Source organism: Mytilus galloprovincialis, chromosome 1 (genome assembly GCF_965363235.1).
Source record: "Mytilus galloprovincialis chromosome 1, xbMytGall1.hap1.1, whole genome shotgun sequence".
Lineage (NCBI taxonomy): Eukaryota > Metazoa > Mollusca > Bivalvia > Mytilida > Mytilidae > Mytilus > Mytilus galloprovincialis.
In genome coordinates this window covers 62,037,197-62,055,818 of record NC_134838.1, presented here as the reverse complement: position 1 = coordinate 62,055,818, position 18,622 = coordinate 62,037,197, and the positions used below count along the sequence as shown (strand labels likewise).

The 18,622-nt window shown below is 31.9% G+C and overlaps 1 protein-coding gene and 1 long non-coding RNA gene across 7 annotated transcripts in view; one reads left to right on the top strand and one right to left on the bottom strand.

Annotated features, from left to right (window-relative positions):
* The window catches only part of LOC143080642 (plexin-A2-like), a 62,793-nt gene that overhangs the window by 21,542 nt on the left and 22,629 nt on the right, over positions 1-18,622 (top strand). For all 6 annotated transcript variants that reach the window (XM_076256629.1, XM_076256606.1, XM_076256623.1 and 3 more), the window contains exons 6-13: positions 1,265-1,413; positions 4,074-4,262; positions 6,119-6,188; positions 12,095-12,325; positions 13,731-13,895; positions 14,205-14,430; positions 17,519-17,667; positions 18,433-18,563. In XM_076256629.1, coding sequence (XP_076112744.1) covers positions 1,265-1,413; positions 4,074-4,262; positions 6,119-6,188; positions 12,095-12,325; positions 13,731-13,895; positions 14,205-14,430; positions 17,519-17,667; positions 18,433-18,563 — 1,310 coding nt within the window. The remainder of the gene's footprint in view (positions 1-1,264; positions 1,414-4,073; positions 4,263-6,118; positions 6,189-12,094; positions 12,326-13,730; positions 13,896-14,204; positions 14,431-17,518; positions 17,668-18,432; positions 18,564-18,622) is intronic.
* Positions 9,554-10,577, bottom strand: LOC143084442 (uncharacterized). Its single transcript, XR_012981112.1, has 2 exons — positions 10,216-10,577; positions 9,554-9,765 (listed from the first exon to the last, which is right to left on the bottom strand). It is a non-coding gene; the product is annotated as an uncharacterized LOC143084442 (long non-coding RNA).

The following is an 18,622-nucleotide window of genomic DNA, read 5'->3' as shown; positions in this document are numbered from 1 at the left end:
GCTATTTAAGGGATGTATAAATAAAATTAAATAATGAGGAAATTAAGAAGATTTTGATAGAAAAGGATTATGCAGACTTAAATATGCCTAAAAATCAAATCCCAAGCATAAAATAAAAACAGTCTAGGCAAAATACCATCTAACCGAGGATATATTTCACAATCTAAAAATATTAAAATGAATCTGGGAACTAAAGAGTCATATAATAAAGCAATTGTTGACTTTTGATATCAGTTGATACAATGATTTATCAACCCCATAAATGTGATATTCACCTCGGCCGTTGGCCTTGGTGAATATCACATCTCTGGGGTTGATAAATCATTGTATCAACCTCATCAAAAGTCAATAATTGTATATTGATTGTAAAACAAAAATTGCTATTTTCTTTCTAGCCTTTTTTAAGATCTATGATATATTTTGATAATAGTAATTAAATCCTGATTTGAAAATTAAGCTAAAAATATGGCACATATTGGATAATATTGTTTTAAACACTGTTGCAAGCTTTGCTATACAATTAAATACTCTCTGCATGAATATTGTTGAAATTATATTACAAGCTTTTGCAATAAATTAATCTGCTATAAAGAATATTCATACACTAACCCTTTGCTATTATTATACCCCTGCTTTGAAAAAAAGGGGGGTATACTGTTTTACCTCTGTCTGTCCTTCCGTCAGTCTGTCCCATGAATATTTTTGGTCACATTTTTCTCAGGAACTACACTACCAGGATTTCTGAAATTTGGTTTCAGGCTTGATATAAGTCAGCTATACTGTGTGATGCGTTTTCAGGTTCATCACTCGACAACTTCCTGTTTACCGAACACTTGTATGATTTTACATATGATAGCCAAGTTGAAAATTTTCGTCACATTTTTCTCAGGAACTGCACTACCAGGATTTCTGATATTTGGTTTCAGACTTGATATAAGTCAGCTATACCGTGTGATGCGTTTTCAGATTCATCACTCGACAACTTCCTGTTTACCGAACACTTGTATGATTTTACACATGATAGCCAAGTTGAAAATTTTCATCACATTTTTCTCAGGAATTACTATACAAGGATTTCTGAAATTTGGTTTCAGGATTTATACAAGTCAGCTATACCGTGTAATGCGTTTTCAGATTCATCACTCGACAACTTCCTGTTTACCGAACACTTGCATATTTTTACACTATTAAAATTATCCACTTGCGGCGGGGTATCATCAGTGAGCAGTAGCTCGCAGTTTCACTTGTTTTTACTTTTTTTTAGGGTCAGCATGAAATATTTGGCTTTTCTCCAAACAGAAGTATAATAGCTGGCGGGAAAAAAATACGCATTTCTGGAAATAATTTGATTTTCCCAGGCAGTGATTATGAAATTTATTATTGTAATGATAGTAACTCATGTCTTCAGTGCAGGTATTTATACATTAAACTAATGATTTTTAGTTAACATGGTCGGAAAGGTCCAAGCTGTGAGCATTTGTCATCACTTGGTGTCCTTCATATCATGTTTTTGACTGTTATCTTTTACAAAGATCATCTCCTCCCAAACTACTAGACCAAATTGGCCATCAAAAATGTGTCTGTTGACCCGAGCTGTCAACATGCATTGCTGACAAGGCTATTAAAAAAATATAATAAATAGACATAAACTTTGTTAGAAAAGAAGATCACAAGGTGAGATTTACAAATAAGTCAAAATGACAGAGATTATTAGTGGACACCTTATTGAAGTTGTTGCCCTTTAGTTATGATTTTCTCATCTTTGTTTGCATTTTCCCCTATTATCATGAAAAGTATAATAGATTGATGCAAAACTGATCAGCAAGACATGATCTACAAATAATTCAACATGATTGAAATTGCAAGTCAACTCCTTATTAAAGTGCTCTTAATGACAATTTTCCTAATTTTTGGCATTTTTGTCTATTGTCTATATAGAATGAAATTCAAAACAGTGTGGCTGTGGCCATTGATTGACACATTAAATTCATCCATTGACTGGGACAATTTAAGTGAACGTTTGTCTGTAACGACCACTGTTTACGACGTACCTACGATAGACATTTAAACTGTGGGGTCACCAAAGGTTTCTTAACGCCTTTAATTATAAAATAGTTCGAAAAATTAATCAGGAATAACCTTTATGTTTTGATTTATATAATTGATATAAATCAAAACAATGTGTTATTCTGATTAATTTTTCGAATTACTTTATTAAGGTGTTGAGAACCTTTGGTGACCCCATAGTTTAAGTGTCTTTAAAAAGTACATAGTGAGCAGTGGTCGTTACATACAAATGTTCACCTAAATTTTCCCAGTCAATGGATGAATTTAATGTGTCAGTCAATGGCCACAGCCACACTGTTTTGAATTTCATTCTAATTATAATAGAAAGATAGAAACTTGAAATAGCAAAATTGATCAAGACAAGATCTACAAATAAGCCTTCACTGTCGAAATCTTCAGTTGACTTGGTTTTTTTTCACCTTTTATATTAATTTTTACTATTTTTAGCCTACCACTGGCTCGAAGGGCCAAGTAAGCTTTTCTCATCAGTTGGCATCCGTCTTCCTTTTTAACTTTTTATCATGTTTATATTTTGAACTTCTTATAGAGAACCACTGAATGTAATGAAAACACACATAGCATGAATGTTCCTAATGAGGTGCTGACCAAGTGTTGAAACTTTGAAGACCTATCTATCATCCAAGATTGGAGCCAGCAGTTGACCTTGTTGAACATAGGTCCCTATAGAAACTACATACAAATGTCTTCTTTTAGAGAACCACTAAATGGAATGAAACCAAACACAGCATAAAATTGAGAATGGAAATGGGGAATGTGTCAAAGAGACAACAACCCGACCAAATAAAAAAACAACAGCAGAGGGTCACCATAAGGTCTTCAATGTAGCGAGAAATTCCCGCACCCGGAGGCGTCCTTCAGCTGGCCCCTAAACAAATATATACTAGTCCAGTGATAATGAACGCCATACTAATTTACAAATTGTACACAAGAAACTAAAATTAAAATAATACAAGACTAACAAAGGCCAGAGACTCCTGACTTGGGACAGGCGCAAAAATGCAGCGGGGTTAAACATGTTTGTGAGATCTCAACCCTCCCCCTATACCTCTAACCAATGTAGAAAAGTAAACGCATAACAATACGCACATTAAAATTCAGTTCAAGAGAAGTCCGAGTCTGATGTCAGAAGATGTAACCAAAGAAAATAAACAAAATGACAATAATACATAAATAACAACAGACTACTAGCAGTTAACTGACATGCCAGCTCCATATGAACATCAGGCACAATCCTTCCCGTTAGGGGTTTAGTATCATACCATCATAACATATATGAGAAGAACATAACCCGTGTCATGCCAACAACTGTTTTTAGAATAAATGTGTTTAGTTCCGATGCAAAGACCTTATCAGTGAGTCAATATTAACGCCAAAATATGCAATCTTTAATGACTTGACAACAGTATCGTAATTATATCCCTTCTTAATAAGTCTATTCAAAGGTTTTGTAAGTTTTTGAGGTGAATACTGACACCTTTGTGCTTTATAAAGAATATTTCCATAAAAAATTGGATGTGAAATACCTGAACGTATTAGAAGTCTCTCGTTAAAATCTAAAACATTGTTACATACACGAGCGAATCGTACAAGTTGAGATATATAAACACCGTAAGATGGTGACAAGGAAACGTCACCATCTAAAAACGGATAATTAATGATAGGAAATGAAAAATCCTCCCTTTTATCATAAATTTTAGTATTCAGCTTTCCATTAGTGTTATTGAATGTTCCTAATGAGGTGCTGACCAAGTGTTGTTACTTTAGAGCTGATCCATCATCCAAGATGGCCACCAGCTGGGGACTTCTAATATCATAGAACCCAATAGACAATACATACACATGCCTTCTTTTAGAGAACCACTAAATGGAATGAAACCAAACATGGCATTAATGTTCCTAATGAGGTGCTGACCAAGTGGTGTTAATTAGGATGTTGAAAATCTATTGATAATTATATCATTAATGATTACATGTTTATTTTTTAGACTTTCAAAAAAATATGTTAAAAATCAATATATGATGTGCCGAATGGAAAGGTCAAGCAGCATATTAACATTGAAATACCTAAAAATTATCATTGATAAGAACACAGTAGTAAGAAAGAGTGGAACGTTCATGATTGTGGGCAATCCTAAACTAGATTTGAATGCAAAGATTCCTCCTGTTTTTAAAAGGTAATTTTAATTAAGTTGTTTTATATGTTTATGACATTCTATTAAACAAGCAAATTTCTGGTTTCCATTTAATTGTTGAAACTCATTTGATATTTTGAGTCTTATAGAACATTGCACAATAAGGAAATTCATTTTATTTTTTCAACCTGATTATTTTCAACAATTATCCAAATCTATTGAAATTAAGTATTTTTAAAAATTCTATTTTTCACTTGTTGTGCCAAGCCTGAACTGAACATACAAATACACATGTTTGCAATATAAACATAATCCTTAAAAAATTGAAGTTTATTTGATCTTTTTGACCTGACCTATTGCCTTAAACAGCTTTACAGTCATAAAAATGACCTGATGAATAAGTACTTTTAAAACATACCATGCTTTAACATCCTCTCTTTTTGATAAAGGCTATTTAGTTGTCTGATAGCTGAAACTTACCTGTTCAAACTACAGGTTCATGCCTTTGGCTGTTATCTGCTCTTTGTCAGGTTGTCTCTTTGACATATTCCCTATTTCCATTTTCAATTTTATTGAAGTTATTTTCTTAAATTTCAGTGGTTTAGTCAAAAAGATTTAGATTACCAGAAATATGTACAAGATTTTATGAAAAATTTAAAAACGATATTAATAGAAAAATCATAAGAACTATGCACTAGTACATATTTGTGCAGTTGTGAAATTCAATTATGCATTTCAGTTCTTCAAAAATGCTAGAATGATCTTTGATGCCATTATCTAATGTTCATTTCAAGTATTTTCTTGAAGAAATAGCATGGAAAGAGCTACCTAAACTCAATTATCATTTGTAAACGTACAAGGAATTTAGATATCCATTTCTGGTCTGTGTTTTATCATTATCAAGACAACATCCTTTAAATGTGCTTTTTATAAACAAAAGTAAAGTTTTTGACAAAATAATTTTGCACAAATATAGGATCTAAGACATGTTTGACTGGCATTTCTTGTATGTATGCTCATTCAATCGATGAAAAGCTTCATATATGAGTTAAAGCTTTTGATAATTATAGATTATCATTGATCATCTTAATGAGATTGATTTTCTTGCTTGAGCCAGTACAGCTAAAGTTAGAAAGCAATCAAGTTGAGATGTTCAATGGTAATCTGTTAATCACTATTTTATCTATGACAAAGTTGTCAATATCATTAGCACTGCCACATGCCCCCTTAGTTTCTAGCGATAATTTTCATATCACTCGGCTAAGAAAGGAAATAATCAGTCAGCAAGATCAAAGGTCAAGGTAGTTTTGAATGAAGCTGAAGTCACAGTCAGCAAGATCAAAGGTCAAGGTAGTTTTGGATGAAGTTGAATTCAAATCAACTTTAAACTTCATACACATGTTCTCTAAGATAGGATCTTTCTAATCTCAATGCCACACTAGATTTTTGACCCCAATTTCATGGTCTGCTGGACATAGAAAATGATAGTTGTGATTGGGCATCCATGTACTATGGACACCTTCTTGTTTTTTAGCTTTCCAGTTCTTAGATAAGTCATATTTTAGCATTTTATAATTTTATATGGTAATTGTTTTTCAAATATAATGTATAGGCAGGCAACAAGTGTAAACAAACAAGCCCATTCAATGCTACAGTATCTGTTTGTGGGAACAACATGTGTTTTATTTTTTTTATTTTTTTTATTTGCAGAATAACTTTATGTTAAAACTTACTTAGTATGTGTTCATTAAAACAGCATATACTTTGAACATTCATAGAAATTGTTTTAAAGCAAAATGTTTTAGGGTAGATATAATACTGATATATTTTCTAGGCCAAATAATCTTTTACAATGAAAATCTTAATATTAACTATTTCATTGTTAAAATTAATTTCAGTGGAGGATCAAAGATTACCATACCAGGAATTGGATTCAGTAATGTGGGGGAAGTAGCAATTGAAGGCGTGGTTAGTACATATTTTAGTTACAGAATATTTGTTGCTACTAGTTTTGATTTATACATTTTTTGGCAATTAGAAACCCACACCAAAAAATGTACTCCAATAATAGTTCTTTGAATTTTTCAAATGATAATAGAGGAACTCAATGACTAAATGGAGCAAGAACAAGTTTTTGTGTCTTTACTTAAAATTTACAATAAAAGAAGCATTACAAAATTCAAAGATTTCCTAAAAAAGAGTGTTGAAACAGGGAATGTTTCAAAAAGACAACAACCCTATAAATTAAAATTTAATCTGTTGAATCTTATTCTAACTAGTGATTCAAACATTAATAATATTAATGGATTTAATTTGGCCCTAGCTTCCCTCTCAGTCATGGGCCATTTACATTTTGCCACAGTTTACATGTTAAGAGTTTGTGATTAGGTCTCTTTGAGAAATACCCTTAATGGTAGGTAAATGCTATTTCAAAGGCATTGATTTAAGCATAGACATATTATTTTTTGTTGAGATTATTTTGGCCTGCCCCCTCAGTCATGGTCCACTGACTTTGAAACTTTTGCAAAAGCTCTACATGTTAAAAGATTGTACTAGTGTGCCTAACAAGATTGTGTAAGATAGACGATCATATTGACTTTTGATGTCCAAAAATAGGCAGATCAGACATATTTTGACTTTATTTACTGACTACATAACTTTGAAATTAATTGTAATTATAATATTCCAATGAGACTGAAAAATGCATTTATTTTGTTAAGACGTAGTTGTGTGTAAAATGTATTTTGGTATTTCTCTTTGATAAATAACTCATTTGATGGAAATAAACGTCTTAAAAGTAACTTTTCAATTTTTTCTCCACACAAGCCTATTCAAAATAATTTATTTAATGTGTATGCGGAAAATTTTGTGAAAATATAAGATCTGGAAATTTTTACCTTTCATACCTTTAGTTTCATTGATAAAACATTGATAAGCGTAAACAGTTGAAGGTAAACTAATAATAACTTTATCCAATCAAATTGTGTAAGATTGAATAATCATCAGGTGCGGTCCACATCACAATAAGTAATGGGGCTTGGTAGGGAGAAAATAACAGATATTTCAATATTTATGATGTTTAAACGCCCATTTTAAGCATCGCATATAGGCTATTTCGTGGTGGCCAGTTTTTATTGGTGGAGGAAGCTGGGGTGCCTGGAAAAAACCACCAAGCTTCGATAGGAAAACTGACAATCCTAATCAATTGAGTTTGGGAGTTGAGTGCACCTGCAAGAGCTGGGTTTGAACTCGCAACCTCAGTGTTGACTGGCTAGTGATTACAGTAGTAACTACTTAGACCACTTGACCATAGATGCCCCTTGTTAATATTTATGCAATAACGAATAAAAAATTGCCATCCAAAAGTTTTTTTATAATTTCAAAAACATGTCATTCTGTATTGGTATAGTTTTTGGATCTTTCATTTATGTATAGAAAATAGAAAGTCTGAGCTTCAAAAGTCTACATAATCATTTACTTTATACAGAAATTTCGTCCCTTTTAAACATTTAATGTTTCACAAATAATATGTGATTTCAAAGTAAAAACATTTCTTAAAACACTAATTTCATTCTGATTGATATACATACTCGAGCTCTAAATTCAGAAATTATTGGTTTTTTTTTTATTATTGCAAAAAATGCGACATGGTTAAAATCTGATAATTTAAACTTGCATTTTAAAAACATTTTTATGAATTAAACAGAATTTTTCCAATATCGCAAAAAATAAAATTGCATTTCAGTCTAAAATTACAAAATCGCAATAATAAATGCATGCAATAATTTCTGAATTTACAGTAGTTGTATTTTCATAAAGTGCTTGGAATGAACAGTGGTACAGCAAACACCAAATTCCCTTACAAAATGATATCACACATTATAAGATCACATTAAGAGGAACAGTTAATAGTATGTCAAATATGTTTGATGTGAAGGTGTATAAACATTGGTATATTTATCTTTATCAATATTTTCCTGGTTTATTCAGTTATATCTATTGATATAAACTTTTACATCAGTAACTTTTTATAGGACTGCATCATTCGGAATTAACTAATAAACTGCATAAAACAGAAATGGAAATTTGTGTGAAGTTTTGAAAGTTACAATGCAAATGTTTAAATTTGAATGGCAACACTATAAAAAGTTACTGATGTAAAAGTTTATATCAATAGATATGACTGAACAAACCAGGAAAATATTGATAAAGATAGATATACCAATGTTTATACACCTTTAGTTTTCTTGATGATGATATTTATACCCCCTCTTTGAAAGAAAGGGGGGGTATACTGTTTTACCTCTGTCTGTCCTTCCGTCAGTCCGTCAGTCCATCAGTCTGTCAGTCAGTCCGTCCGCCCCATGAATATATTTTGTCACATTTTTCTCAGGAACTACACTACCAGGATTTCTGAAATTTGGTTTCAGGCTTGATATAAGTCAGCTATACTGTGGGATGCATTTTCAGATCCATCACTCGACAACTTCCTGTTTACTGAACACTTGTATCATTTTTACACCTGATAGCCAAGTTGAAAATTTTTCGTCACATTTTTCTCAGGAACTGCACTACCAGGATTTCAGATATTTGGTTTCAGACTTGATACAAGCGTTTGCCTTTCAAAAAGGGCTATAGTCGACTCTTAGCTGATGAAAATGGAAAGTGCTCTCGCTTTGTAGATTTATTCATTATTTACTTGAATAACCACGTGCATCAATCAACAAATTTTACCACACAAGTGAGGTCACACATATATTGTTAACATGGTTGTTTACTCCAGAAGATTCGACTATTTATAGATAAAAGTTACCTGTGTAAAATCTAATTGCTAAAATAGAGAGGACAAATCCGATACTCTACGGGATTGAAGGACATTTTCTAGGTTTGGATTCCCATCCCTAGATTTTCCATCATCTATCATGGAAAACTTCATGGAATTCCATGGAATATTTTTCCATGGAATTCCATGGAGTATTGGAACCTGTTTTCCATGGAAATCCATGGAAAATAAAAAGAGAAAAAAAGGAATTAATAATATTTCCATCTGAAACATTTTCCATGGAATTCCATGGAAAATATTTTCCATGATGTTTTTCCATGGAATTCCATGGAAATATATTACATAGAATTTCTTTTTCCATGGAATTCCATGGAAATATTTCCATCGTTTTCATTTAAAATGAATTGCCCAAATTCACCTTTTGACAATATACCCTGTTTAACCGTATATGTAATAATGAAGGTAAAAAAAACTAGGTTCCATGCTTTTTTCGGTTTGGTAAGGTCTTTTGAGTCTTGCAATGGTCAGTAAAAAGCAATAGACTCAACCATCATTTTAACCTTTAATTCAAACTCATTTGATGTATTATGATAAATACAATAAACAAGCAAAAACTTTCAATATTGGTATATGTTTGCACTGCCTTTATATCAAGAAATTAAGGTTATAAATGTCACTTATGTCAACACCAGGCTTCAGTAGATCCATCTCGTAGAACAGCATTAACCATTTTATTGGAGTTTCATTTCTTCCTCATGATACCTAAAAATAATTTTACTGTTATAAATAAAGAGATATTCTTTAAATAATGACATTATTAATAATGGTTAACCACTTTAGTCTTTGTCCTAAATAAATTTTTTTTCATAATTATTGTATATAAATGTCTTCATTAGTATTTTCCATATATATTTAGAACTAAGTGTTGATCTGCAGTTTGCTGTAAAGATACACTTTTTTTTACTTTTATGGATCTATTTCTCATTGGCAACCAATTTCAACGGATCTTAAATTTTATAACCAAATTACTTCATTAGTGGATTATTAGTTATTATAATACACCATATACAGTTTGTCTTGTCTTAATACCCAATCATTATACATGTTATAATTTTAAGTGAAAAATCTACTATAGGTGTTTTCATGATGTTATGTTGAACTAAAGGAGCTTGCACACACTCAAAATGGTAGAATCTAATTCAGTGTACTTACCAAAAAATATGCTCCTAAATCCAACAGTCAATGCAAGTCATCAGAGAATAAATCTGCACTATTCGATGTCAAGAACTATTTTGAACTATTTAATCTAAGTCCAATATAAATTTTGCATTTTGTTCAGGAGAGAAGACATCTTTGTTTGTTGCCTGCATATCCGTTGCAAGTTCAAATTTTCAATGTGTTGGGGGATGTATGAGGAGTTATCTGATTTCTTTTAAAAGAGCCCCAATTGAATACTGTCATTTACCTATATCTTGGATATTTTATATATATTTTAATAAAAGATTATCCATTTATTGTTTATTTACCATTTTTATGTTTAAAGTAATAATAATTGCACAAAAATGTATAAATTCATGTTCTACCCTACATTTGGCCTCACACTGTATGGTCATATCACTTCTTGTCTTCTACACAAAGACCAATGAAAACCAGATGGCACTTTACATTTCTTTCACAGTCTAATTGATGATAAAGAATTAATGTATGTAATTTGTGTACATTTTTTCCATGACTTTCATTATCACTGGACTAGTATATATTTGTTTAGGGGCCAGCTGAAGGACGCCTCCGGGTGCGGGAATTTCTCGCTACATTGAAGACCTGTTGGTGACCCTCTGCTGTTGTTTTTTATTTGGTCGGTTTGTTGTCTCTTTGACACATTCCCCATTTCCATTCTCAATTTTAAGTTAAGATTCTATAATTTTTCCATGTTAAAAATATTCTAAGTCAAGATTCCATCCTCTTTTCCATCTCAAAAATATTCTAAGTCCACTTTCCATCCTCTTTTCCATCTACAAAGTTTTATTAGTCTACTTTCCATCCCATTTTCCATCCAAAAAGTATTTTTCCATGGAATTCCATGGAAAGTTTTCCATCTTATCATGGAAAATGATGAAATAAGTAACACATATAAGTTTTCCATCTGAGATGGATTATTTTTCCATGAAATTCCATGGAAATTCATGGAAAAAAACGCAATTTCCATCATTTTCCATCATTTTATCATGGAAAAAGTTGAACTGCATGGAAAATCTAGGGATGGGCTGTTCTAACCAATCAATAAACTTTGATTATTCACGTCTCGTAATATATCTTCGAATCAGGTAGCAAGAAAAATTCACGCATTTACTGTGCATCGTTCAATTCTTAATATCGACTCCTAGGAGTCGATAATAAATCAGCTATACTGTGTGATGCTTTTTCAGATTCATCACTCGACAACTATCTGTTTACCGAACACTTGTATCATTTTTACACCTGATAGCCAAGTTGAAAATTTTTGTCACATTTTTCTCAGGAAGTACACTACCAGGATTTCTGAACTTTGGTTTCAGGCTTGATATAAGTCAGCTATACCGTGTGATGCATTTTCAGATTTATCACTCGACAACTTCCTGTGTACCGAACACTTGTATCATTTTTACACCTAATAGCCAAGTTGAAAATTTTTCGTCACATTTTTCTCAGGAACTACACTACCAGGATTTCTGAAATTTAGTTTCAGGCTTGATATAAGTCAGCTATACCGTGTGATGCATTTTCAGATTCATCACTCAACAACTTCCTGTTTACCAAACACTTGTAGGATTTTACACATGATAGCCAAGTTGAAAACTTTCGTCACATTTTTCTCAGGAACCATAATACAAGGATTTCTGAAATTTGGTTTAAGGGTCAATATAAGTCAGCTATACCATGTGATGCGTTTTCAGATTCATCACTCAACAACTTCCTGTTTACCGAACACTTGCATATTTTTACACTATTAATATTATCCACTTGCGGCGGGGGTATCATCAGTGAGCAGTAGCTCGCAGTTTCACTTGTTCTCTTTGGTTTAATGTTCAAGCCTTAATTGTGTATTTTACAGGAAAAACTATGCACCATTAAATCTAATGTTAGTGTTGAATGTGATGCTCCACCATATGTTGAGTCAGATTTTAATAGAAAGAAGAGAGCGACCGGTCAAAATGCCAACATTCATTTCGATGGTTATTTGGCTTCCTATCCTATCTTCTATGCAGAAAATCCAGAATTTGACAAATTGACAAATGTTATAGAATATGAAGATGGGGAAGAAGGAGCACCAATTACGATTATGGTATTTTATGATAATCCTATTAAAGTTACACAATTGTTAAACATGAATTTTATTCACAAATAATTTAATTTTGGATGTAACGCGTCTTCTGATTTGCTGACTTTATTTTGTTATGAGCCCATAGACATAATCTAGTCATGTGACCGTGACGTCATCAACGTTTTTTCAAGGTTTTCTACGGTTTAAAATGGAATTTAGAATTATATTATAAGAAATGACTGTAATATTTTTTCTATCTATTCTAAATAACACAAAAAATGTGGTGCACACTGTTAAATAAACCGCTACGAAATTTGAATTTCCTGTTGTTGTGGAAGGGGCATTATAATTGTTACCCTTGTTCATCCATCCTGTACAATCTGTAAGTCCTCAAAATTAGTTTTGGTTCTGAACATGGTGTTGGAAACTTATGCACAATACTTTTTACCACAAAACACAGATAAATGTTGACATCAGATGGTGTCACTTTTACCATTGATGAGTTAAAGCCCCTTTTCTAAACATGAAAATTGCGGAATTTTTAACTCACCTTTTCAAAGGAAATGTGAGCTTTTGCCATCACTTGGGGTCAGTCATCGATGTCCAGTGGAAACTGTTTCAAACATCTTCTCTAAAACTACTGAATCAATTTCAGCCAAACTTCAGCTAAACGATTCTAAGAATATCTAGAATAAAGTTTCTGTTTTGTTTTCTGTTTCATCAAAACAAATCGTGACCATGGCTAAAAAATATAACATAGGGTTAAAAAGCATTTTTTGGCTTATATCTCAAAAACTTAAGCATTTAGAGCAAATCTGAATAGGTATTAATATTCATTAGGTCATGTTTTATCAGCTCTAAAATTTTCAGATGAATCTGACAACTTATTGTTGGGTTGCTGCCACTAAATTGGTAATTTTAAGGAAATTTTGTTGTTTTTAATTTTTTTCTTGAATATTATTAAAGATCAAGATAAACTGTAAACAGCGATAATGTTAAGCAAAGTAAGATCTGCAAATAAGTTTGTAAAGCAAAAATGGTCAATTGACCCGTTTAGGAACAAACCAAATTAAACCAGACTTAAGGGCATATATATGATACAGAATCAGTGGCAGATAAATTCCTTACTTTAGTGTTGTTTTCGCTTTGTTTTTTTATCAGAAGTTACAACGTTCTGAGTGTTGAAATTTCAAGACATTCATTTAAAGAAATAAATATTTCCTAGACACAAACTGTGAGGCAACACCATATGAAATGAGACTTTACCAATAATTTGGATGTAACCCATTTGCCTGCAACAAAACCAGGATACCAGGAAACTATATATGTAAACAATACGTATGTTGCATCCACTTATTTGTATACTGAAAAACCTGATTGGAGGATAAAATATGTTGTAACTCATCAACCTCTTTAATTTTTTCAGGGAAGAAACTTACTAGAAGGTGCTCTTCAGAGTGATTATACTGTAAAGATAGGACTTGATGGCACTTGTCTTATAAAACAGATATCTAATTGGAATATAACATGTCTTCCACCAAAAAGTAAACCACGTACAAATCACAGTGATGAAACTATAGTGTTTGTTGTGGTTAGTTACTTATTTTTTAGAAGTATTTAAAATATTAAATACAATGGTTTAGGTTGTGTTTATATAACATCTTATGCAATTTTCATGAATTTTTAATTGTTAGTAAATATATTGGGAGAGTATCTCTTTTGAATACTTTCTAAAATTATTTGACATCTACATCCATAACTGTTTGTCATATAGAGAGCAGTCAGTTATTAGAAAATTGAGTTTAGAAATCCTTGACTACTTGAAATGGACTGTGTAGTTGCCTGATTTCTGTAGGTGCATTTAAAGCCATATTTTAAAATAATTGTACTTTACTTATAGGTGGAGGTTGGAAATATTCAGGATAATTTGGGAAATATTAGATACATAACAGCCTTACCAATATTGCCAATAGTGATTGGAGTTTTAGGTACAGCTCTCCTTGTATCTGTTGCTGTAGTTATAACAGTAGTATTAGCATCAAAACGGAAGAGGAAGGGAGCAGAAAAAAAATTCCAGATGGAGTTACTGGTGTTAGAGGATAAAATTAGAGAAACTAGTAGAGAAGGTATGGAGGTCAATATATAAATAAATATGATACTCATTGGTTCAGGGAAGTTAGATTTTAAGATGCAAGGCTTACCATGCAGGCATTCTTAAATATGAAGTTTTTACTATCTTATGTTTGAGAATATGGTAGAATCTGTTTCTCTTATGGTTTTTATTAAACATGGAACCTAACATTCCTACAGGATATGATTGGACTTTACTGGAAATATATCAAATCAACATGTTGTTACTCAAAATTTATCAAACTAAAGTCATCAGAACCATGTCATATATGGGTATCACATTTCGTACAGGCAGTTTAAATGCACACAAAATTAGAAAATGAACATTATTGACAGCAGATGTTTAAAAGTATACCAAATTTATTTACCAATGCTCAAAGCAAATTAGAGGTGTATTTTTATGTTAATGGGTATTTTTCTACCCATTTACTTTTAAGCTCACCTGGCCTAAAAGGCCATGTGAGCTTTTCTCATCACTTGGCGTCCGTCGTCGTCGTCGTCGTCGACGTTGTCTTCTGTCGTCGTTAACAATTTTTCAAACATCTTCTCCTCTGAAACTACTGAATGGATTTGAATGAAACTTAAAATGATTGTTCCTTAGATTATCCTGCACACAGTGTGTGCTTCGATTTTTGATCCGTCAAAAAACATGGCCGCCCTTACTTTAAATAGAACATAGGGGTCAAATGCAATTTTTGGCTTATATCTCAAAAACGAAAGCATTTAGAGCAAATCTGACATGGGGTAAAAATGTTCATTAGGTCAAGATCTATCAGCCTTGAAAATTTCAGACGAATCAAACAAACCATTGTTGGGTTGCTGCCACTTAATTGGTAATTTTAAGGAAATTTTGCAGTTTTTGGTCATTATCTTGAATATCATTATAGATAAAGATAAACTGTAAACAGCAAAAATGATCAGCAAAGTAAGATCTACAAATAGGGTTATACGACCAAAATTGTCAATTGACCCCTTAAGGGGTAAATGTCCTTTAATGACAATTTTTCACAATTTGTTCATCATATTTGCTAACTTTAAAAAATCTTCTCCTCTGAAACTACTGAACGGATTTGGATGAAACTTAGCATGATAGTTCCTTAGATTATCCTGCACAAAGTGTGTGCTTGATTTTTGATCCGTCAAAAAACATGGCCGCCCTTACTTTAAATAGAACATAGGGGTCAAATGCAGTTTTTGGCTTATATCTCAAAAACGAAAGCATTTAGAGCAAATCTGACACGGGGTAAAAATGTTCATTAGGTCAAGATCTATCAGCCTTGAAATTTTCAGACGAATCAAACAAACCATTGTTGGGTTGCTGCCACTTAATTGGTAATTTTAAGGAAATTTTGCAGTTTTTGGTCATTATCTTGAATATCATTATAGATAAAGATAAACTGTAAACAGCAAAAATGATCAGCAAAGTAAGATCTACAAATAGGTTTATAAAACCAAAATTGTCAATTGACCCCTTAAGGGGTAAATGTCCTTTAATGACAATTTTTCACAATTTGTTCATCATATTTGCTAACTTTAAAAAATCTTCTCCTCTGAAACTACTGAACGGATTTGGATGAAACTTAGCATGATAGTTCCTTAGATTATCCTGCACAAAGTGTGTGCTTCGATTTTTGATCCGTCAAAAAACATGGCCGCCCTTACTTTAAATAGAACATAGGGGTCAAATGCAGTTTTTGGCTTATATCTCAAAAACGAAAGCATTTAGAGCAAATCTGACTGGGGTAAAAATGTTCATTAGGTCAAGATCTATCAGCCCTGAAATTTTCAGACGAATCAAACAAACCATTGTTGGGTTGCTGCCACTTAATTGGTAATTTTAAGGAAATTTTGCAGTTTTTGGTCATTATCTTGAATATCATTATAGATAAAGATAAACTGTAAACAGCAAAAATGATCAGCAAAGTAAGATCTACAAATAACTTAAATATGACCAAAATTGTCAATTGACCCCTTAAGGGGTTATTGTCCTTTAATGACAATTTTTTCACAATTTGTTCATCATATTTGCTAACTTTAAAAAATCTTCTCCTCTAAAACTACTCAACCAAATTCAACCAAACTTCAACTGAATGATCAGTAGGGTGTATAAAATAAAGTTTGTGTTTTATTTTCTATTTTGTCTAAAAACATGGCCGTCATGGCTAAAAATAGAACACAGGGTAAAATGCAGTTTTTGGCTTATATCTAAAAAAACTCCAGCATTTAGAGCAAATAAGACTAGAAGTTAAAATATTTATTAGGTCAAGGTCTACCTGTCCTGAAATTTTCAATTTGCAATTTGCAAAAAAAATAATTTGTTGTGCTACTTCCAAAAAATAGAAAATATTCTGACCAGAAAAAAAACCATGTCCCCCTACAAGTTAAATGGTCCATGCCTAACTGTTATTAATGAAATCATTTAACTGTTTTGCTGTTATTGGATCCCCTTGCCCCTTCTCAGCAGTGGAATAAATCCAAATCATGAATGAAGAAATTCGAAAGAATAACAATTTAATAATGTAACAATAGCAATTTTATTGTTAAAATTCTTTTATTGTAACTATAATGTAATAAAAATAACATCCTGCCGCTCTTCTTGTATGCATATTATATTAGAAGGAAACGTGTATACATGGTAGAACTTGTATTTCTCTCCGGCGCTCTCGGACGCGCCTCATTTTCACAGTCCATTGTTAAGTTTTTTAAAAGTGTTTGTGTTTTGGTCTCATTTTCTTTATTTATAAACAGTAAGTCATATATATTTGTAATATTGAAGAATTGTTAGCGGTATATGTTTGCCTGGCATGGTTCAAAATGTTCAATAAGGCATTGTTTACCAGGTGAGCGATTCAGGCTCTTGAGAGCCTCTTGTTTACTTCCTAAAAGATTCAATATGAAAAACTATATACTTATAAGAAACATATAGTTAGTTATATCTCTGTTAAAAGTCTAGATTTAAAAAATATATAGAAACAAGTGGAAAAATTCTGTTATCAATAAACAAAAATGGCATAATGCTTAAGGAACTGCAAATTACCATTTTTAAAAGCAGTTTAAATTGATATATTTTTATATTTATTTCAGAATTTGCTGATGCCCAAATGACTATCCGTGACATCAAATCAGATTTAGTAACATCACGAGTGCCGTACTGTAATTACCAGTCATATGCCTTCCATCAACTGTTTCCTAATCAAGATATTTCCTCACATTCACTTCTTTTTGAACCAATGGTAGGTTCAGACAATAATAGCTTGAAATGTGTCAACAAATTCTCAATTTTAAAAAACATAATGTTTACACAATAAGATGTACGGTTGATTTTTTATACAATTTTTTTTCTAATGAATTTAACAAAGGATCATAAACTATCGTTCTCTTTGATATGCATGTAGTTTAACATTTTGATTTCCAGTTACATAAATTTGTCACAATTTCAGATTTAAAAAGGTTGCGAGGTTCAGAATTTATTTGCAGAAAGACCATGTGTTCTGTATATTTGACAAACCTTTTCTTGCTATACAATAGAAAAATATGACACCACACACTATAAGTAACTGATAAAAGCATTTTAAGTTTGAGGCTATTGACATAGTACATTAACTTTAAGTTTTGGTAACCCTTTCATATTTACAGGAAAATTTCCAAACAAAGTTTCTGTTTATCAGTACTCAATAAAAAGGATTATAGGCAACAGTTGATTAGCAACGCTCAAATCTTGTAAATGCTCAAATCAAGTTAAAAAAAAACTAACCAGGGGGAATGGCACAAGTTTTTACTGTTTTTTTCTTGAATCAATATGAATAAAATCATCAATAATTTGTTATTTTATAACTTTTATGTCAATAGTGTGTTGTCAAGACACTGGGGGAAAGTTGTTAATTTAGATATTGGCCAAGAACTTATAAGTCTAGCAAAAAAAAAAGATAGTGGTACATTGGAACGTACCGGTATATAACATATAATGTGATTTAACAGATTTTTATTGTTATTTGTAGGTAACAGATGACAATAGAAGGAAAGTACAGAAGGCTATGGATATGTTTGACAAGCTTATGACCAATAAACTGTTCATGAAATCACTTGTGCAAACTTTAGAAAGTCAGAATAAACTCACACCACAAGACAAGTAAGACACTTTAGAATTTAAGTTTGTTCATTGCAATAAGTACAAATGTTAAGGGGGAA